The sequence below is a fragment of the Electrophorus electricus genome, chromosome 20 (assembly GCF_013358815.1).
Source record: "Electrophorus electricus isolate fEleEle1 chromosome 20, fEleEle1.pri, whole genome shotgun sequence".
NCBI lineage: Eukaryota > Metazoa > Chordata > Actinopteri > Gymnotiformes > Gymnotidae > Electrophorus > Electrophorus electricus.
Window position 1 is genome coordinate 9,225,347 of NC_049554.1, and position 22,439 is coordinate 9,247,785.

Consider the following 22,439-nt stretch of genomic DNA (forward strand, 5'->3'; position numbering starts at 1 on the left):
TTGGAGTCCTATGTCATCCCGCACTCTTAAATACAGTTTCCATGATATGTTGTCCATGCAGGATGAAAGTCTGTTTTCATTTGTTGAGAAAAGTAAAGACAACAGGCCTCCACTTCAGAAGGTGAAAAAGGAACATCAAGGAAGCAATATGGTAAAGAAACATGTGGCAATTTGCCACTCAACACATCTCCATAAATTCAGGTTTTTTCTTTTTTTCTCTCAATTGTTACAATCCATGTACAAGCTCTTGTGCTTGAAAAGGCATAATACAATTACAGACAACAACATGACTCCTCTTGCCATTCCCATAGTGCAAAATTTATTGTTGGTAAGGTAGAGTGCCCAGAAAGGATCTTTTGTACCCCTTTATATATATATATATATATATATATATATATATATATATATATATATATATATATATATAACATTTATATATAATATCAGAAGGCTCCTCCTTTATCCAACAGCATAGTGCTTTCGTTTCCAACAAAGGGATATTCTTATTTGCTTAGACATCTGGTGAGCATAGGACAAACATCCAGCTTCCTAATCTTTTTCTCCTTTTAAGCACTTCCAAAGTTCACCATACCTTTATTGGCTGGTAAGGGGCAGGAGTGATATTTTGTAAAACAATGAAAAATATCAAAACATGTAAATGAGATTTCTCTAGAAATACATACTTTGCCACATGTTGAACTTTAATTAAGCATAACCCACCATCTATGAACGTGATGAACTGGCCTAGTGCATTAACAGCATTAATGATGCTACATCTTATGGCCCTACAACTCAAATTGGGCAAATTCATACCATATTTGCTCGGAGGCATATTGTCCTGTGACTACATCAAATAGTAATGAGCGGTCAATACAGTATGCAGATGGGAACTGGATTGAGAATAGAAATGCGGTATTTCATTAAAGCATTAATAAAACAGAGAAAGACCGCGTAAGCATAAAATATACATCCGAAATTTATAGTCTGCAATACTCTTTTCCTGTAGTACAGTGTAGGACCAGTCCTAGTTCAACAATGATGCTCAGCATGCCATGCTCCATGTGCGAGTCGGTGCTGTGGTCACATGAACAGCCGTAACTCGATTGCCCGGGCAACCCCTTTTCCTGTTCTCATTTAAAAGTACTGAAAAACAGCCTTTCTTTTCTATCCTCTTTTTCTTCTTTTTGTCTTTTACAAGATCATGAGTAAAAAGAAGATCAAAGTAGCCATGAAAGGGTGCCTAGGCTTTGAGAATGTCGCACTGGGGTGCTAGCTGCTTTTGCAGAAGGGAGGAGGCTGCCCTACAGTTTTCAGCACAGTCTCTTTTGGCATAACTTTTGTTTCTCTAATGTACTACATGTCTGAATTTTTAGATTATATATAGAAAATGAAAATTTTGGAATCTGAAAGAAATCAAAAATAACGGAGAAAATTCACGTGGTCTCCTCAGTGCCCGCCATAAGTATTGGGACAATAAGATTTTCTTTTTTTCCAAGCTCTTTGGATTGTTCCTGAAATAAGAACAATGATATGCAACAAAAGTACTAAGTTCTTACTTTTATTTAATGGTATTTTCAGGAATATGTGTTTGATTATTATGGAATTGTAGTACTTTTTGTGTTCAGCCCTCACTCATTTTAGGTGAGCTGGAGTAGTGGGAACATTGAACTTTTGTTTTATTTGGTCTGATGCAGTCAGGTGCAGGGCTTTGAACAGGAATTCTTGGTGTTCTTTGGCAGGAGTCTTTGCTCTTGCACAAAAACATTGAATAAAACAGTAACAATAATCAATTTGATTTCAATGTCCCAATATTTACAGTGAGCACAGGAGGACCAAGATACTACAAAATGATCACTACTCCTTATTGAGTTTCACCCTTTCCACAAGGTAGGATGTATGAAAAGAGCATAAGGCTTAAAAAGCTGGCTTAAACTCTTTGGAGCCAATTTAAAACTCTATTTTACAACTAACAAACAATAAAAAACATTTAAAATGATGGAGAAACACCCACAAAACTAACACATACAAAGAATAAATTTGTATCTCTTTTCCATTAGTTTTGTCTTGCTTTCCTCTCACCAGATGGTCTTCCAACACTCAATCTTCAAAATTCTTTATAGAAATATCTTCCAATTCAGCCTCAGTTTATACTGCTTTACAATTAATTATTCTGTTATCTGTTGAACTACAGTGATAAACTAAAACTGGTATCCTTATCTTTGTGTAGATCTTCCAGAACATGAGTGGAAAGGAAAATAGGTGACACTCCAAGATTCAGGGGCAATGTGGGAGTGGATGCGTTCCTCCCCATGCCCAGACAAGCCATGCTTTTGTCTAAGAGCAGCCACAGCGATCTACCACCATACCAGGAATCTTGCCATGAATGATCTGCTGCTTGTCATTGAAGTAGAGCATGTTTATGGGCGACATCTTGGTAGGGGTGCAGCATGGTCCTGCTGAACCTCTGGGATTGGCGTGCTGCACCAGGTGGGTGTGCGGGTACTTCTGCATGAACATGTACTCACACTGTCCCGAGCAGTAGTTTGCCTTGTAGCGCTTGGGAGCAATGATCCAATCCCAGCCAAAGGCTTCGAAGTCCACTGTGAGCGGGTAGCGACAGCAGCGAGATTCGGTGGAGTGCTCGTCACAGTCCAGGCCCAGGTTCCGTCGTGTGCGCTTTGTTGTCTCGAGAACCTTCACCTCCAGGAACGGCTGCTGGAGATCAGGGGGAGGGAGAGATAGAGAGGGGAGAATGGAGATAGAGAGGTGAAACAATGAGGTGGGTCAATTCATGAGGTGACAGTGAGACGGGTCAAGTCATGAGGTGAAACAGTGAGGTGGGCCAATTTACCATATCTACGGGAGTTCTGCTAGATGATTGTAATGAACATTTGTCCTTGCCAATTTGGCTGCACCAATGTCTAACACTGTACCTGTTAATTTACTGGGCCATGGGTATGTTTTATTGATTACTCCAGCTAAGGTTTCCTGAGACAGGTTAGTCATTTAATCGCTAATTGAACAGTAAGGGATTCTTTCAGACTATGGGTGTGGTTAGTGGTTAGTACTTAAGAAGTTGACATTTTACAGGCTATACTTGACCTTCGACTTCCAGTTTTTGTCCTAACCTTGACCCCTATGTACCAAATGATTCTCAGGAGATTTTAAATCCAGTGTCTCCACATTTCATTGTTCTTCATAAAGCACAGATTTTTTCTTGTGGCAAAGCTGCTGGACATGAAAAAGAGCTGACCATAGCTCTCTGGTGAGGGAACAAATCAAGAGGCCACTGAGGTCAAATCCTGTCAGCTTGTATTCTGCTTTCTTTGTTGGATGAAGAGAAAGAGGAGAAAACCCCAAGAGGTCCAGGGGGAGTTTCATTCTTTCTTTGCTTTTTATGTTGTTTTTGTACTCTTGCTCGACTCTCTGATCTTTTTCTTTCTTCCTCCCTTTTAAAAACAACTTGCTGTACAAAAGGATGGGCTGTTACTCACTGGTAAGGAAGCATACTTGCCCTTTGGAGGGCCAACAATGGGCTGTGGTATGTATGACCATACCTGCCAACAATCCCAATTTGTTCATTTTTCTCTTTATTTTAACCCTTCCACCTGCTCCATGTTTTGCACTTCCTACCATAATTTATTATTTTGGAAATGCTGATTTTACCAGCCATAACAATAATATATGAATTTTTACTTTTGTAGTTTAAGCTACTTTCCTTTGTTGCCTTTGAGCAGTAAATTTAGTATGTCACCATGAAAGTCAGGAGCATGGACTTGGGTTATCTACAGAATCTGGAAAAATCTGCTATGTCACTGGTACATAGTAATGATCCATTTTCCAGTATTTTACTTGAAACAAGGCAGGACCTCTTGTAAGCTGTAGAATAACAGAGGAAGAGGGCGCATAAAAACCATAATTGACAGGGTTCCCCTTCATGCTGAAATTATGCTTTTAACTTGTTACTTGCCAAATTGCTAAATCAGTCCAGCCATTTTTTTTTGTGGTGGTGGTAGGGGGTTTAGAGAGGTTACATGTTAGCACTCATGTACATAACATGATTATAACACTGCTGAAACGAAGGCATATTCTTTAGCATGTTTGCACTTAACAATTTAAATAGTTCTTGAACAAGATAAAACCCAGTATATCATCAATTAATCAAGGTCAGGAGATAGTAGATATTACTGCTTAAGCAGCAGGTCTAAGGGTCCTTACCAGCCCTTCTTCTCCAGGTCTTAGAGAGGTCACAGCGAGGTCATTACCACTTTCATCGAAGGCGTTTATGTCGATCCCCCAATTTGTATGTGGCTGCTTGAACCAGTTTTGCAGGACATGCTTGAAGTCAATGCTCTGCCAGTAGCCTGATCGAGAATTTAGGTCAATCTTGAGCGAGCGGATGCGGATGTGTCGGCTGCCCTGTTCAGTGACAGGCTTAAGCCGGAGGATCTGCAGGTAGACTGTGGAGGTTTGCTGTAAGGGCCGTAGGTACACCCACAGCTGGGCCTTCAACACCTTGGTGAACATCAGCTTGGGACTGAATTTGAAAAAACAGCAGCTGGGCTTCCCATCCACCTGCACTATCGGTTCCGCTGTAGACAAATGAAAAGCACAACATATTTCAATAATTCACTAAAGCTTGACTGGCATGACTGTCCCATCTTTTATCAGTGATATAACTGTTAAATTAAATATTAACAAATATTTCAGAAAGGGTAATAACCAGAAATAGAACAATGAATCATAACAAAATTTTATAATAGTTTTTCTAGCCAATACAATGAACACAGGTAACCACGCCCCTGCTGCCTTGACCATACCCTTGATGCCACATGCTTGTTAGCAAAACAGAAAGCTGTAATGTAATATTGTCAACAGACAATATTGTCACTAACAGATACTGATAGAACTAATTCTCTTCAGCACCTTGGACAGTGACTTTCAACTTTAGGTGCTTCAACTCCACCTTAAACACTACTGTAGTAAAGAGTATACCTTGAAGATACCTTCTAAATTAGCACTCAGTCTCAGTTACATTTACAAGTTTATTCAAACACTGGAAATCATGTGGTCAGAAGAACTTACTCTTTACAAAACAAACTTAGATATAAGCAAAATGACCCCTCATTCCTGACTTCCATATCTGTGATCCAACAAAAACATGCAACAGACAGGGTAAAAGGTAAAATATGTAGCAATTGTATAGCCAGTCTTTAGTCATACTGATAAAGATGCTCTGCTTGGTATTGCTGCTATGGCATTTGGCCAGACCATAGAATTGACAGCACTACAATTAAAGCTTAGTGTTACTACTTTACTTTGAATAGTTGGCCAAAGAGGTGCAGAAGCATTTCTTAGCATGCCCAGGCAAAAGCAAATAACTGAGATGCACCTACTTTTCTTGTGGGGGCTGAAGCCCAGAAGGCAAGCATGGAGCCTCTCACCAATATCCCACTCTGGAAGATGACTCTGGGCCTAATTAGATCCAGCAGATGGGTCACATATCACCAGTATTTGAACCAAACTTGGGTGGCAGTTTGTCTCCATAGCTTTCTGAATAAACCATCTAGGTTCACTGCCTGGGAGAAAATGTTTCTTTTGCATAATCCTGATAAACTGATTTTCTCTCTGTGATCCAACTTTTTTAGTCTGTAGAACAAACAGTTGAGATAAATGCATGCAATATTATTTGGGTGGGCATTGCCCCTGATGTGAAATTTTCATATAGTTATAGTTTTACTTGTACTGTTAAAATGTGAAAAAGGTTGTTGACATTTCTGGCCTTGTTTATTCAGCTTTGCCAACAGTAACTTAATATTTAAGGGAAAATCAAAATATCTCAGTGAGGACAAAATGAAAATCCAGTGATCATCATGATCATCTCAAGTGATTGCAAACATCGAGACCAAGAGAATAGCTAGAAAAGATGTGGAAGGTGAAAGCGACAGTAGTTCAGTGGTTCTCATGATAAATGCAGCTGGGACCCCCAAACTTGGAGAGTGGCTCCAGCAGATCCCAGAACAACACACACACAGACACACACACACACACACACACACACTGTGCAAGCAAAGCCTTTGTGCTCTTCACTACAATTGTAAATATCTGTCATATATATATATATATATATATATATATATATATATATATATATATATATATATATATATATATATATATATATAGGCTTTATAGTATCACAGTAGTACTGCAATAGTAACATTGGTAATAGTAAACAATAGTAAAATTACTGGTTTACTGTGATATATGAAAATGTACAGCTATAAGCACATGAAGCTAATTACAATTTAAATGGCAAATTAAGGGGTTTTAGAAACAGTTTATTAGCTCCCAGACAGTCTCAGATGGACACTCCAGTTATTATTGGTGGGTTTTTTTGTTATCAGAGTGGAAAATGACATAGGAGCAATTGGACACAGTATAATATAGTTGCTCATTCATAGGTTTTCATAAGTAAGTTGGCTAACTTTAAACTAAGTAATAAACTAACAGTTATATTTTTGGTCAAACCACATATAATATGTTAATGTACACTACATCACATGCATGTGCTCCCCCACTAACGCTAAACACCTCTGAAATGTCCTAATTGTGAGGATAATCCTGCAATACCTTAAATGGACACCAGGGACATGTGAACACCATGTAGCTAGTAGTCCTTGTCTATCGCCCAAAAGAGCAATGAGAGGGGACAGGTACAACAGCTGTAAACACTAACTGAGTACTGTAAATACTACTGCAAATACTGGTGCGTATAGTATCACAATAGTACTGCAATAGTAACATTGCTGAAAATAGTGCTGAAGGAGTGCTGAAACATGGCAGTACAGTGGTTAGAGCACGAGGCTCCTGCCCCACACCCAGGGAGCTACAGCAGCTTGTGGGATGAGGGAGGGTAGGTGGAATGCCCCTGGGGCTCCTGGAAAATGGATAACCATTTATGCTGAGATCCAACTGCAAACCATCTCCCTACTGTTATTGTAGCCTTGAGGCATTAGGTGTGCGTGATAAGGCTGACCTACAATGTCCTTGAGATTTTATATTCTGATACATTTAATGTAAGGCATTTAATCCCAGATATGGTCCAAACAGGTTGACACAGACTCTGGCCAAATCCACATGTCAGCATCGTGATAGATGAAAACTGGAGTGTCATGGTTGGCCACTCCCTAGCATCTTCGTTGTTATGGTTTCCCTGTCTTCCCTGCTTTACTTCCTTGTTGTGGTTCCATTCCTTATTTACATTTTCTCCACCCCTCATGAGTTGCACCTGTGTCTTGTTTAGTGCTCAGTAGCCCATGTATTCAATCCCTATGCTTGTGCAGTCTTGTAGCTGGTTATTGTGAATCCATGTCGCTGTGGTGGTCACTGTTCATATTTGTCAGTGCAAGCCTCTGTAAGTATTTTCCTCTGCTCGTGGAAGTTGTGTAACTTTTTGTAGCCTGTTTTCATCTTTTCATTATGTTTTGTTATCTTTTGGTTCGCTATGTATTCCTGGACTCTACATGTTGGCTCTGTGACCCTGGACTGTTCAAACAATTATGATTCTGGATTTGCCCCAAATAAATCTCTTCTCCACACACACAACCACCTCCTAACCACTCAACGTTACAAAGAGTAACCTGAAAAAGAAAAATTACTGGTTTACTGTGATATATAAAAATGTACAGCTATAAGCACATGTAGCTAATTACAATTTAAATGGCAAATTAAGGGGTTTTAGAAACAGTTTATTAGCTCCCAGACAGTCTCAGATGGACACTCCAGTTATTATTGGTGGGTTTTTTGTTATCAGAGTGGAAAATGACATAGGAGCAATTGGACACAGAATAATATAGCTGCTCAATCATATGTTTTCATAAGTAAGTTGGCTAACTTTAAACTAAGTAATAAACTAACAGTTATCTTTTTGGTCAAACCACATATAGTATGTTAATGTACAGTACATCACATGCATGTACTCCCCCACTAACGCTAAACACCTCTGAAATGTCCCAATTGTGAGGACAATCCTGCAATACCTTAAATGGACACCAGGGACATGTGAACACCATGTAGCTAGTAGTCCTTTTCTATCACCCAAAAGAGCAATGAGAGGGGACAGGTACAACAGCTGTAAACACTAACTGAGTACTGTAAATACTGCTGCATGTTGTAGCCTGATGATAAATTCACTTATTTCATGAAGTTCCAAACACAATAAATACATATTTGAATCTAATTTAAAAGTGTACAGCTTGGTAAATACGCTGAGCTCATACGGACCAGAACAAGGAATAAATGTCTTTTCCACTCCTGAGGCCAGTTCAGCTCATACAAGCATAGCTATAAATATAAACAGCTTGTGGGTTCAAAGCAAACTAATGTGCCAGAGATGTGCGTATTTATTCTCTCGTTGTTCTCCACAGGGAAAAGTGTGCCTCTTCCATTTTACATAAACTATGTGTACCTGTCAATCATGCCCACAACTGAGGTTGCTTTGGCAACCCACAAGGGCTTCTTGTGTCAAGAGGTCATTTCAAGAGCTAGGTGCAGTTAAGAAATGTGATTATGGGTCAAAAACCACCACCCTTTTACATCCCTCGTGGTGCCGGGAGGGGTCATGCTTAAGAGCCAAATTGAGTTTGAAGGTCAAGGTCAGCCTTATGGCAATGCTAATATCTTTTTCTCCACAACACTCTTGGGATAAAAGGAGACAGCTGATGTACAGTGACAGATCCTCAACGAATAACGACCATTATTCCTGGAATTTTTAGCAGTCTCTCAGCCAGGTTTCCATAGAATGGGAGAGGAAAAGGGCTTTTTTTTTCTCAAGAGTTACGAGGAGCCATCCAAAGGAGCAGAAGGTATTCAAGCCCAGATCTGCAGGTCCAGTCACTAACAAGTGTAAATCATACAGGGTCTCACGCTAGAGGAACAATACAGCAATGTTCCTCTCCCAGGGTTGGTGAGGTCATAGCAATTAACACTGGTGGTGTTGTAATGTTTATTTACCGGAAATAAAACAGCAAGTGATCCTGCACAGGACCTGGACCTCCGTATGAGAACTAGCAAGAAAGCACCTCTAAGACAGATGTTAACAGCATTTACATATGTAAGGAATACACATCAGAGACAGCTTTATCTTAGACAGTGAATATAAACAGGTATAAATAGGTAGATACTGGAGAAGCTACAGAACTGGAATCAGGATAACAGCAAAACTTTTTAACAAATGCATCGGTAATCAATGCTGTATCACTTTGAGAAATCGTGTGAAAATAAACCTTAGGTGAAAAGGAATCCTAGGGAAACTCTATTTGCTGCCAACAAAACCTACAGTCTGTTCACCACCAGATTTTAAAACAAGCTGTAGCTGAACTGATGTTGTAAAGCTGAACCCAGAAGTTCTTAAATCTTGGTTTTTTATATATTTCACACAATATTGTAAATGGTCTGAATCTAGTGTATGGTTTCTGGCATAATCTCTGCATTGTTTGTAAAGATTGCTTGATTGATTGATAGGGAGAATGTAAATGTTTTGTTTGCATTTTGTGAGAGGCTGTTGATACCTGATGACAGATATATATATATAAGCATACCCCGAGGGACCACGGCAATACAGAGTTCCACTGCAGCACTACTTGCTCTTTCAAATGGTGCACTTGGAAGAGGCAGTTTGGTGAAACCCAGAAAACACAGTTTGGTGCAACCCAGAAGAGGCAGTCTGGTGTAAAACATTCAACCATATATTTTTAGAGGCTGAGTTTACAGTTTTCAGTAATGTGCACATAAATTAGACCAAGGAATGCTTCTTATTTCATGCCTCATGTTATTCCATGTCAGTAAACTGCAGCCATTTTCCAGAGTGACAGAATGGAAAAGACACATGTCTTCATTAAAATCTGCAGAAGTCTGCACTGCACTGAATCCTACTGAATACCATGAGTAATAACAATGTCAGAGATTGACTCAAAGTATTAGGCTCATGTGACAGAGACCACAGCATACACCCGCTGCTGCCTGTCTCTATATAAACACACACATGCACATATGCATACACACATGTACACACACACACACACACACACACACACACACACACACACACACACACACACACACACACAAATGCATACCTGATACCAATGATAAATCCAAGCCTAGTGTCCAGAAAAGGAACCATTCAATAAATGCAATCCAGATTTCAGGGGTCAATATGAAATGGATAAAAGGAAGGAGAAATGGTTTAAAATGATTCAGTCATTTTGTAGATGTTTCTATAGTTGTTTCATAATAACATATTCTTCCAGGGCAAAAGTGCAGCATCTTTTCAATACCTATCAGTCGCTGCAGTTGAAACTTGCAATGGACATTTTAATTGATAAAGTGAGTAGCAAGCTTGATGTTAATGTGATGTCATTGTAAAGCCAGGTGGTATATACACAACAGATCTGCTAACTGATTTTGATATACCACGGATTACTAATTTTGCAACTTTTAAAATATTTATTTAAATAATATTGTCAATCAATATCCATTACCCTCCTGTTAATTCATCACAGGTAATGTTATGAAAACTAATCATATTAAATGCTATCACCTTCTACAACTTGTTCCCAGGTGTTGTTTACCCAATCAGATGGTACCAAATGCCTTGAATTAAACATTTTAATGATCATTTTAATTAATGATGTTAATTAACATCATTTAAATGTTTCTTCATATAATTCATACAAACTCATGTTTCTTGCACTCAAAATTTTCAGAAAACATAATCTATAAAGTTGTCTTATATATCGTCACCTGTCATGTACATGCGCCATATGTGCAAGTGTGTATCATGTTGAAGCATTTGTATCTGCTAGAGTAAATGGACAGAAACCAAAAGGTTTTTTTCTTCGTCAAAAAGCCAAGGAAAAAAATACGGTCATCTGTTAAAAGACAGAAGCACATAATGGTACGGCCCTGGCCAAAAAAAGGGGCAGGATTGTATTTGCATATATATCTATATTTTCTTAATGGGAAATGCAAATGTGGTATTTTGAGGGCAGTGCGTGTTGGAGAGCAGAACTGCGGGATGAATGTGACTCTAGGGTATCCCTATGCACCTCTGGAAATTAATCATCCTGACACGTTCACGACCCCTCTAATAAGACAGGGGCCACGATGCACCCCCTTCCACCGGCCTCGCTTGGGCCGCCTCTGCTCCCTCTTTGTTAGGCCCCCCCTAGTCCCAGGAGGACGGAGAGGAGAAGTGGGGGAGGAACAGGGGGACAGGGGAACGGGTTGGGGGGTGCAAATGCCAAGTGAGACCCCTCATTCAGGGTGTCCCTGGGGGACCAGGCCAGGCACAAGACTCCTATCGGGGCTCGGGCAGAGCAGGGGGGCCCCCCCCAGGAGTGACAAAAGCACTTTCCGTATGCTCCCCTGGAACACAGGTCTCCTTTGAGCCGCCGGACCGCGAAACAAACCCATCCATATTCAGGAGAAGGACGCAAACATTAAATCCACATGTGTCAGGCCATGGGGTGCACACGCACAAACACACACATGGCCACTCTACTTTTGAGCGGTGAATGAATGCAGTGTCATCTGTTTGCACGCAGAGTCATCGGAGGCTGCGATCAAAAATGAGAAAGTAAAGGAAGAACTCTTTCATACAGCAACATGGTGAAGAAAAATACAGATATATATATCTGTATGGAGTTTAACTTCATTATTTATAGAAACATAGAGAAAGGTGAAGGTGTCTAGGACAGAACACTGCGCACGCAACTCTTTGGTTAGAAGATTTATCTATTATATAGAATATAAACTCTTTAAAGCTCTCTAAATGTATTGTTAAATGGGTTTCATAAATGTATGTATGTCTCTATACATCACCTTTACCTCCACAGAAAAATAAACAGTTCAGGATTGTTAGAGAATGAGAATTTACTGTAATTGTGATAAAACTTGTTTCCAAAAAAGTTCTTTCTAATTTATCAGGCACAAGTATAAAACTATTCAATTAGATGATGTAACATCTGCAGTTTAACTTACAAAGATAAATATGCATTTAAAGACAAAAAGGGTTTACATAAACATCAGCTTTTTTGATTAAAGGGATTTAACTCTTAAATGGAAAGACAAATTTCTACTATTACAGTTTATATTATGAATTACAAATTATTTTACAGATGCTCCATCATAACATTAAGTAACTCGGCACTCTTCAAACCAAGATTTTTCAACAATATCATCAAACTATACAGTTTGATAACACCATATCCTTCATGATGGCTGCCTCAAGCTCAGATAAAAATCTGCAAGAATATTTTGACACATTTACAGGTAATCCTGTCTGAGAGCTTTTTGGGGCATTTTGCACAGTCAAATAGGCTAAATCAGAGTTATAAGTTTTATTTGATGATCATCTTTTAATTTAACTTATTTGTTTTAACATGAAAATCAGTGTTTACCAAATGCAAAGTTTTTCTTAATGCCCAAATTAAAGCTAAAGGCAATATGAATCAATTGAACAGTGCATTTATCCCAATATATAAAAATATTCAATAGATATAAAAATATATAATATAAAAACTTGCTTTATACATACACAAAAACATTTTATTCTCTTAAAGCATACATGTATGGAAAGAAGCTATACCCAAAATATCGTCAGCAGTTGTTACCAATGCATCGATTGTTTCTCTCTCCCTTTACTGATTTGTTCCTACATGTTCCTTCTTTCCAAAACAATGATCAGTGTTTTGTGTGCAGCTCCAAACTCCAATATATATATATATATATATATATATATATATATATATATATATATATATATATATATATATATATATATATATATATATATAGCATTCCACTGGGAGGAGGGGAGAAAAACATCTGAGCCCAATTTTTTTTGTCCTCAGTTTGCCTCATGGAGCACTCTAGTGGGCTAATCTTAAATGGCAATCTGTGTCCAGATAAATAATTCATGAAATAAATTAATCTTTATTCATGTCATTACTTTTTTGTCTTTTTTCTGCATTGGGAAAATGAAATGACTGACAATGAGTGAGAGGATATTGTGCGACCTTTGTGTTCCCTGCTTGGCTCTATCCATCTCCTCAATACCTTGCTCACTCTTTATATTCCATACAAGATGCTATATATTTTGCAGCAATTGCTCCATTGCCTGTTTGCCAGATGATAATTACAGGCGATTCTGATCCTGACTGGCCATAAAATGACTGGTCCATGTGGAATTCTCTGAGATTATGAAAGAGGTCCTAATAGCTACTACAGATTTAGAAGGTGTGTGTGCCTATTTTACGAACCTCCTCTGAATCTTTGAGTTTTTTTTTCCCTTTCATTTGTTCTATGTAGCCTGTACTTAACAGAAACGATCTTGGCCCCCATCCAATTATGCTTCTGGCAACTGCCAAACCAGCATCCCTAATGAACTCCACGGCCAACATTAAATAGGAAAGGAAGTCTAAGTTAGCAGCTTTCTTCTTAGTGGGAAGCCACTCTCACAACACTTAAGATCCTTATTAATTTTTCATATGTACATCCAGCCGCAGGACGCAAAATTATTTTCCGGCTTCTCTGGGATCATTAATGGTAGGCCAGAATGATTCAGCTGTGCTCCTCCTGATTGAGCCTTTTAGATCTCATGAATGGACATATTTAAATAAATGCATTCAAGTCTGCAGGCAGCGGCGTTACTGGGTGGTAATAACATGCTCAGTGAAGTTAAGCGCTTTCCTCCCTTGGTTCCGCCCTCATTCCGACAAAGTGCTTAATTAGTGGAGGGCATGGAGTAATTATTTCCTTTATTAGTGAGAGCTGACATCTGTTTTCACTCTTTAACATGGCACTATAAAAGCAGGGCCCCGATAAAAAGCGTCCATGATCTTGGTCCCTTTAGAACAGGCAAGGGCTGCTTGTTGCTTCTGGCACTATCCTGAAGCCTAGCTGCAGAATGGGGTGCCCTGACTGGTACCAGGCACAGATGCCAGTACCTGTGACTAATCCGCACCATTGTCCACACACCCAGATCCCAGACACACTTGTAGTCTTCCTGCTCATTTTTGTTTCAGAGCAGGTATGTTGTAAAAAAAAAAAACTTTTATCATGATAAAAGACTTTTAAATTTATAGACTTGCTGATCATTTTGTTGGACCATCACAATTTGTCATTTTCAGTGCCAAGGCATTTTAGTTGTAATGGACATTGCATTAATAAGATTCATAATAAATTCACAATTAAATTAAAAACAACATCTTTTACAACATGCAGAAAATTCTGCAAAGCACAGAGCAGATATCTCACCATGCATTCAACAAGAGGTCAATAACGATACTTGGAAGACAATTGGTTTGGTTGTCATGGTCTCTTATTAGGAGATCATAACCCTCAGCATGGATCCCAGCAACTAACTGTATAAATGATGCCAACATTTCACTTCATTTCATGCAGTCTGAAATCCCCAGTAGTCAATAACCTAAAAAAGGTAGCACATATCTTGAACAAGAGCATCACACACAACTTACCTACTATACATGCTTTGTTGTCTATGTCATGCAATTGCCATGATATGTTGTGTGCTGTTGAAGTTTCGCATGAACCCAATCTCTGCACCATGCAATCTGGAACACCACATCCAAACTCTCCTCAGTAGCAGCTAGATAATGAGCCAAATCTTCACTGGATGTCTTAACACGCATTCACATGGTTCTCAGTTTGCAAAGAACTGCATGAGCCTTTCTCCCTTGAACAAAAACAGCGCATTCCCCACATGTCCGAAAGGTGCAATTATTTGAGTGTAGTGTTTAATTACATATGTGCATGTTGGTGGCACAGTTTCACATGATGCCCGTTAGGGGTTAAGTGTCCCTCAAGGCATCGGCTCCTTCCTTAAGAGCGTGAGCACTTTGTCAGAAGCAGGGGAAGACAAGCATGAGACCGTGGGAAGAGGAGAGAGAGGGAGGAGAGAGTGAGATTCCTAAGGGGGCTGGTGAAATTTTGCCTCAGGTATTAATGGACTTTGGTCTCTTTGAAAGTTTATTAGCCATAAAATTTGCAGCGTGTTGTGCCATCTCTACAGCCCCGCTGTGTTTGCCGTTTTTTTCTTCTTAAACAAAACAGGTAAATGACAAAAGTGGCCGCACACGTTTGCTGACCTCCCCTTCTCTTATTCTCTTGGATGGACAGGAGTAATTGAAAACAATCTCAGACGCAGGTGTTACCATGCGACGTGTATGCATATACAGTCATCAGCTTCTCACGTACTATTCCCACTGACAAAAAGATAGTCGGACGACTGTCTTGTCTTTTCTGCACTATCCCTCTTAATGTTTATGGTTCCTGCACCTTCAGGAAATGACCCTTTTATAGGGTCAACACTATAAAAGACTTGTGGCTTTTTTTAGGTGGGAGTGGTTGGTGGGTGGATGTTGTGAGTGACTATGTGTGTGTCTATGTGTGTTTGTGTGTGTGTGTGTGTGTGTGTGTGCGCGTGCGTGTGTGTGATTGACATCTTAGGTGTATGTTCTTTGGGGTGGGGGGTGTGTTGTTTAATCTACTACCAGCTCTCTTTTTGCAGCCAAAGAAAGGGACCTGAAGAGGTTAATTGGCTCTCCGTCCGATATATCACATTGCTGTGAACTCTGTGACCCCTCTTGTCAATAGGGGGCTTTTTCTCCACTGTGACTCAGTGAATGTATTAGTTCTTTTTGCTGTGCATGTGTAGTTGTGTGTGTGTGTGTGTGTGTGTGTGTGTGTGTGTGTGTGTGTGTGTGTGTGTGTGTGTGTGTGTGTGTGTGTGTGTGTGTGTGTGTGTGTGTGTGTGTGTATGCATGTGTGAGTGTCTAGTTTGTGTGTGTATGTATGCACACTCATCGGCATGTGTGTATGTAGCAATCTGACAATTTAGACATGCACTGCAAAATGCAATCTTTGCGTAGCAAAACTAAAAATTGTAGCTCAAACCCTGCAAACTCTGTGAAGAAGCTGCCAGCCCCTGCAGTTACTGCCACAGTGCAGAGGGTTTTACTCTTTTATCAAAGCACAATCAAATAGCTGTTGTTTTCAAGCCCATACAAGGCTTGTTTAATAACAGAGCCAAGATGAGAAACTACAGTCCACTTTTAAACCCCACTTTAAGCAGTAACAGTCACCAAAGCATGCACTTCAAACATGCAGTATAAACAAAAAGTATGAACACCTTTACAGTATAAACTAGATGGAAATATCAGAATCCTGAATGGGCAATGCTGTGCAAATGTATTCAAGTAAATTGCAGTAAGATGGACTGATGTCTAAAATGAACAAGAGCAAGGTGGGGGGGGGGGGGGGGCGCTGACAAATTACTGACAATCGTTCTCAAAAGCTAGTGGTTGTTAGCGTGGAACACTGATGAGGGAGGAAGGTCTGGTTTAAATATGTAGACAGGTGACAAATGAGGGCTCTAAGGGGTCAGCACCCTGCTGTGGCCTCATGCACACACTGAGGCACATGCAAGGCATGGAGAGACTCACCCCAGTGCAGTCAAAATCCCACATGGAGAGACTCACCTCAGCACAGTGAAAAGCCCATGTTGAGAGATTCACCACAGCATGGTGAAAAACCCACATGGAGAGACTCATTTCAGTGTGGTCAAAAACCCACATGGAGAGACTCAACTAACTCATTATATTTATCAGCTAAATGCCATAAATACATTTGAGTTAATGCACACCAGGGGCCATAAGCTCATAATCAATCAAAACTAAGATCCAAACAGACCATCAGCACTGACCAACTTGATTTTTACCTGCATGACCTGTTTAGCGTTACTGTACACTGTGTCATTGGACTTGACAACATGGTCGCGAAGTTGTAGAAAGACTGCATATAGCCATGCCTTGTACACTGCTGCCAATACTGCACTGCGATAGTTGGTTTTATATTAGTTCATACGATCTGGGAACAAACCCACTGAACCCTACTCTGCAGCAGCACATGAGTATAAAAAAATAGCAAAATCCGCAGAGTTTGCATGTTCAGAAGGATGCCTCTGGCGGCATCAAAGGCACATGAGAGGGATATCTCAGGCATGGTGAAGATGGAAATAATGTTTGAAGTTTTCTCCCTTCTTTTCTGAGAAACAGAGAGGCGGTTCGTGCTCCCGTGGGACCCATTATGACACCACAGGCGAGAGTGATGCAGTCCTACTCACAGCATGAGAAAAAGAGAGAGAGAGAGAGAGAGAGAGAGAGAGAGAGAGAGAGAGAGAGAGAGAGAGAGAGAGAGAGAGAGAGAGAGAGAGAGAGAGAAGAGGAGAGAGAGAGGCAGAGAGGAGTGAGAGAGAGGAGAGAGAAAGAAAAAAGATAGAGAGAGAGGTGGGGGAGGAGAAAAGATGAAGGAAGGGAGAGAATATGAAAAAGAAAGCAGTGCACTGAAAATGAAGAAAATTTGAGTGACAGAGTGAAGAGGAATATGCAAGAGAAAAGCTAGAGGAATATGAAGAAGGCAGGGGAATAGTGAGGCGAGCCGGCTGGAACGGTTAGGAGAAGGTGAAATGTGAATAAACTGCACAAGAAGATGCAAATATAAATTAAAAAAGCAAAGGTGAAAAGGATGAAATTTCTAAGTCTGAGAAGAGCATTAATTAAGTTAATTAGATAAACATTTCTATAAGGTGCAGATTCGTGACTTAAATTCTTTAGATACATGTATATTCAAGGTGCCCTTTACTACATGCTTTTAAGACAATACAGCAGATGGTGGTCAGATCTGTTGTCTTGTGGGGAGGTATTTTTGCTCTTAGGTTGAGCCCCTTCATATATGCAACCATTTTTTTTCCAATCATATATAGCTTATTCAAATTGCATATATGTCTTATTCAACCTTACCATGAGCACTTATCATTAGCGCTTAGCCCTAAGGTGGTCTTAAATACTGCAAAGTAGCTTTTTAGAATTCAAAGGGGCCATTGTATTTAAATGGTGGAATACAGTAGGCAACGTATGATTTAAAGATGCATGTTAATGCCTTTCTGTAAAGAACATGCAACTTTTGCCCAACCATTTAATACACCACCTTATACTGACCAGATTGTTCTCTCTGATTGTTTTTACATTGCTTTTTGCACATAGGTTCTTATCATGTAAACAGATAAAGGTGTCACATGCTCCATCATGCCACATACACACTGTTTTTGATCACATGGACAAGAGAGGAAACACATTTGGTTGTTCAATACTATTGTTTAATTTGCTATCATATGCCAAACCAACACTACAACACACCATTGTGATATTCCTTAATGCCTTTATCCTTCCTGAGGAAAACATGAGCAAGAGAAACATATGAATAAACTTCAAAAGCAGAACAGGACAATGAGTCTCTCCAGGCTGCTTGATTATAATACTCAACAGAAAACAGGTAACTTTCCCCACTTTAAAGCACAGCCAATCCTAATCATTATATAGCACCATGCTATGCTTTGTTTTAAAGGTAATGGATATATTCTTATAGTTTGGTAGCCAGGTAGATTGAAGAACATAACAAATGGGCTCACCACTTCACCTTAGTAAAGCCATTTCTGTTGTGGATTCTGAATAAGCAGATTTAGTTTAACACATTTAGTTCAATGATTAAATAGCTCATGAACAGTAACATGAAGTTCAGATCATGAATAAATGAAGAAGAGGTTTTGTGACAAACCCTTCAGGATAACAACTAAGGAACTAAAATCTCTGTGAAGAATTACTTACATAAAATGAATTTTTTAGAAAGTTGTAGTGGCACTAGAAGCTTAACATATGACTCAGTTGACTTACAGGTCTTTGTTTCATTTACTTTATCCATGCTGTCTGATGTTACTGTACCCTTGAAAAGGAAGCATGTCCAACAATTTTTATTGCACTTTCATGCAAGCAAGTGCAATAACTTTTCTGCCAGCATTCTGCTATTCTTAGAAAAGGCACAACCATATTACTGTATACCATTTGTTAACCTATAGGAATTTAATCATTGCAGATACCTTGTACATGTCACACCTTACCACTCACTGACACTGCCCCATAAAACCTGTAAGACAATCTTCAAAGTAGAGTATTTTGTAACTACATATTTAAATTTAATTTACTTTTTTGGCTACATGAGCGCATATAGTTTACAAGGTGATAAAGTGTTACTAATGTGATATGTGCTCAGTTTTCATCATCATCACCATCATCATCATCATCATCATCTTTAATGCATCTTTAGTTGGGAGCCTATATACTAGTATATTAAAACATTATATATACTATTTCACAATATGAGATCTTTGCAGCTGTTAAGAAAAATTATCATTGATGGGACTCTGCACCCTCAGAATCACAAGCGGCGGTTTAACTGGTGTTCATTATGCCTGCGGGAATCGCCACGACGTGGGCTGTGTGACAATCAACGAAGAGGTTAGTTAGGGGAACACAAACCTATCTTTGTTCACTCTTGGTCAAAAAACGGATTATTTGCTCGGCTTTTCGTCCGCCTTGTGCGGAATACATTATGTGTGTAAATGTTGTTGAACCCCAGCGATTCTTAGCGAAAAGGTCACACACTCCCCTCGACCCCAACTGTTCCACAGGCTTTGTGTCCCCAGTGAAAAAAACGCGAGCTGTGCCTATAAACTTCGCATTTAAAAGGCAAGTGCGGTCGTGAGGGACTGCTGCAAGGAGGAAACAATAGCATCTTTTTGGACACACTTTTTCTCACTGCGCCTAACAGCAGGGGAGCCGGTTAGGGCCCATTTATAAAGGACTGGTCTAACACAGCTGCCGAGGCTCTGTTTCCAGAATTTTTAGTGCCATTCCATAATTATTGAGGCTATCTGTTGAAATATTGCCTGTTATTTTAAGTATACTAAACAAAAGAAAAGCTTTAATACACGGTGTAAAAGTACAATTTCACAGCCTGCTTTAGTTTTAAACTGCTTTCTTTTTATAATTGTGCCTGAATTTATTGAGTAGACCAGACCGTAGGCTAGATGTGGTTAATTCAAGTGCATCTTCCTGCCAGTTTTAAATTACATTATCATTATTGATTTATGATCCCCCCCCCCAAACTAGCATAAGCGATTAGTGAAAACATAAAGCCTAAACCGTTAAGGGAACCGCAACAACGCAACAACCGCATCTTAATTTGTGATCTGGAGAGCTATTCAGCAAATAGGCTAACCTCAAGGCATCAGTGTGGACAAAGACTTAGGCCTACCATATGTTCACTCATATATATGCGTTAAAAAGCTGAGAAAGTTCACTTATAAAATGACCTCTCATAACTGCAAAATTAACTAAAAGTCATGGATTAGAAGTTGCTCGTGTTGGCTTCTTTAGTCAGAGAAAATGGAACAAGCATATAGCATATATCCTAATATTACGCTAACGTTTAACGGTTTAAACAGTCTAATAACACTATTACTGTTGTTTCTTGAGAAGACATTATTGCATTGTGTTGGTTTTTTTTATTTATCAAGTTCAGAGTCAGCCCGAACAGTTTTGACAGCAAGGCCCATGAACTGACACTACGTCATTTGTCACTTTAAAATGGGTTACTGGTGTTCATCATAATTCCTTAAGCAGGGAGACCTAAATTGTAGCCTGTATTTAACATCGTAAAAATGTTCTATATGTTGTTTTTCTGAGCGAAGCCTTGAGGAAACCACTACTCATTCCGTCGTTATAAATCATTTTAAACAACAATCACTGAAATTGAAGCATCGAAAGTTTGATTACTTACGCTCCGATGCCATTGTGATGACCGATTCCGTGGTGGCGTGATACTCGTCCGCTTCCATAAACTCTTCCTGGGATGAAGCGTCCCCTTGGAAGTCGTGGTGATCCAGGAGCTGCTGCAACGGAGGCGCCTTGGGAAGCAGTTGGTTGACGACTTCACGGCTGATGTTGGGTGCTTGTTTCAATCTCAGTTTGCTAAGGATCTGTGATTTGATAGTCTCCAGCCGCAGTACTTTACTCTGTTCTCGCCAGACGCACGCGGAACACTCACGAGCTCCAACGTCCTCCACTTCGATGAGCGACACGCCAGCATCCATGGGCATCTCGCTCACCGGTGGAAAGAAAAGGTCCGGTTCGTCGCTTCCGGACAGTTCCAAACCAATGAGAACCGTTAAACACAACAAAAAGTTATACCTTGCCATGGTGATACTGCGACTAGTTCTTTCTCTTGGGTGTCCAATATGATAGCAAACTTGTAAACTGCAAGCAGTCAAAAGATCCTCAGACTGATTTAAATGTTCTTTTGCTGAAGTATGAGTTCCATAACAAACGAAAAACTGCGACGAGTCCAAAGGAGTTTAAAATGGAAAAACGTCTCACTGCTTAATGCATCCCAATAGCCGATGTATTTCCTCTTGACGTTTTTTTTGGCCACTTCGACAACTACCTTGTTCACGTTTGGAAAGATATTTTGGTATGTCACTGACAAGTGTACAAATGCTTCTAGAAAGGCCCCTTTATATATCTTCGCTGCCGAGTGTCGTAATCCGCCTCTATTGGCTAAGATTGCAACAAAAGGCTTTCAGGTTTGTCACTAAGTCAAGAGAGAGAGAGAGAGAGAGAGAGAGAGAGAGAGAGAGACTGTGCGCATTACCTAGGAGGCCCAATGCGGTAGGAAGTGCGCCCATTTCATTATCTGATCAACCTATATATACTCATATCTTTATTGGAAAATAATTTTCATTAGCCTCAAGGTGTTTTATGTGATTAAGATGCATTTTTAATTTGCAACAACAAGCAGAGATGACTGTTGTTTCTTTATATAACCTACGTTGTGGAAAAACGCCATAAAGAAAAAAATTAAAATGAGGCTGCAGCATAACCCAGTATAATATATTTATACATTAGTAAAATCGTCAGACTTAATGTCACTCATGTACAGTTAAATACTGTTCTATGAGTTTATTCAACACACTCAAAGGATCTATCCTAAACAGACCGTGCTATGTTTCAGAGCAATGGATATTTGCGAGTACCCTGTTCAAATACAGAACGAGTAGGCTACGTAGTGCGATTCAATATTCACTTATGAAGTTATGAATGAATGACAAAAATATTATCAATCACTTTTTTTCTTGTGGATAATCTTAAAAAAAAAACTCTGTTTAAACTATCATATTATGCATTAATTTACTTATGCGTTAGCTTAGTTAATATATGTGTTACATACGCAGTAATTAATGCATAAGTAAATTAAGGCATAATTTGATGTTAGTAGCAATATTTTGTAGTGAAGAAACAATGATTTTTCCTGTTGGCCATGAAATCTGTAAAACAGAACAGTGGTTGATCATGAAGTCATATTTGATCAGAGCCTGAGTTCTACTCAGTTTAATTGTGTAATAGTTTAATAGTTTTGGCATTAGATGATATCCTGCCAGACTGATTGTGCAGTTAACCAGA

The 22,439-nt window shown here is 39.4% G+C and overlaps 1 protein-coding gene across 2 annotated transcripts; it reads right to left on the reverse strand.

Annotated features, from left to right (window-relative positions):
• Positions 1-447: 447 nt before the first annotated feature.
• On the reverse strand, positions 448-21,453 carry gdf11 (growth differentiation factor 11). Of its 2 annotated transcripts, none has more exons than XM_027020357.2 (3): positions 20,761-21,453; positions 4,219-4,592; positions 448-2,712 (listed from the first exon to the last, which is right to left on the reverse strand). In XM_027020357.2, exons 1-3 carry the CDS (start codon positions 21,176-21,178, stop codon positions 2,335-2,337), a joined length of 1,170 nt encoding a protein of 389 aa, XP_026876158.2. In that variant the 5' UTR covers positions 21,179-21,453; the 3' UTR covers positions 448-2,334. The 2 variants fall into 2 exon arrangements, with proteins under 2 accessions (XP_026876158.2, XP_026876157.2); XM_027020356.2 differs by having other exon boundaries at positions 448-2,715.
• Positions 21,454-22,439: the final 986 nt, after the last annotated feature.

What these genes read in the sequence shown, in the direction of transcription:
- gdf11 (XM_027020356.2), bottom strand. Translation starts at nt 21,178, where the DNA reads ATGGCAAGGTATAACTTTTTGTTGTGTTTAACGGTTCTCATTGGTTTG. An exon ending in CATCACAATGGCATCGGAGC is followed by an intron (nt 4,593 to 20,760) that starts GTAAGTAATCAA and finishes ATTTGTCTACAG; the next exon opens with CGGAACCGATAGTGCAGGTG. An exon ending in GACCTGGAGAAGAAGGGCTG is followed by an intron (nt 2,716 to 4,218) that starts GTAAGGACCCTT and finishes CCTGATCTCCAG; the next exon opens with CAGCCGTTCCTGGAGGTGAA.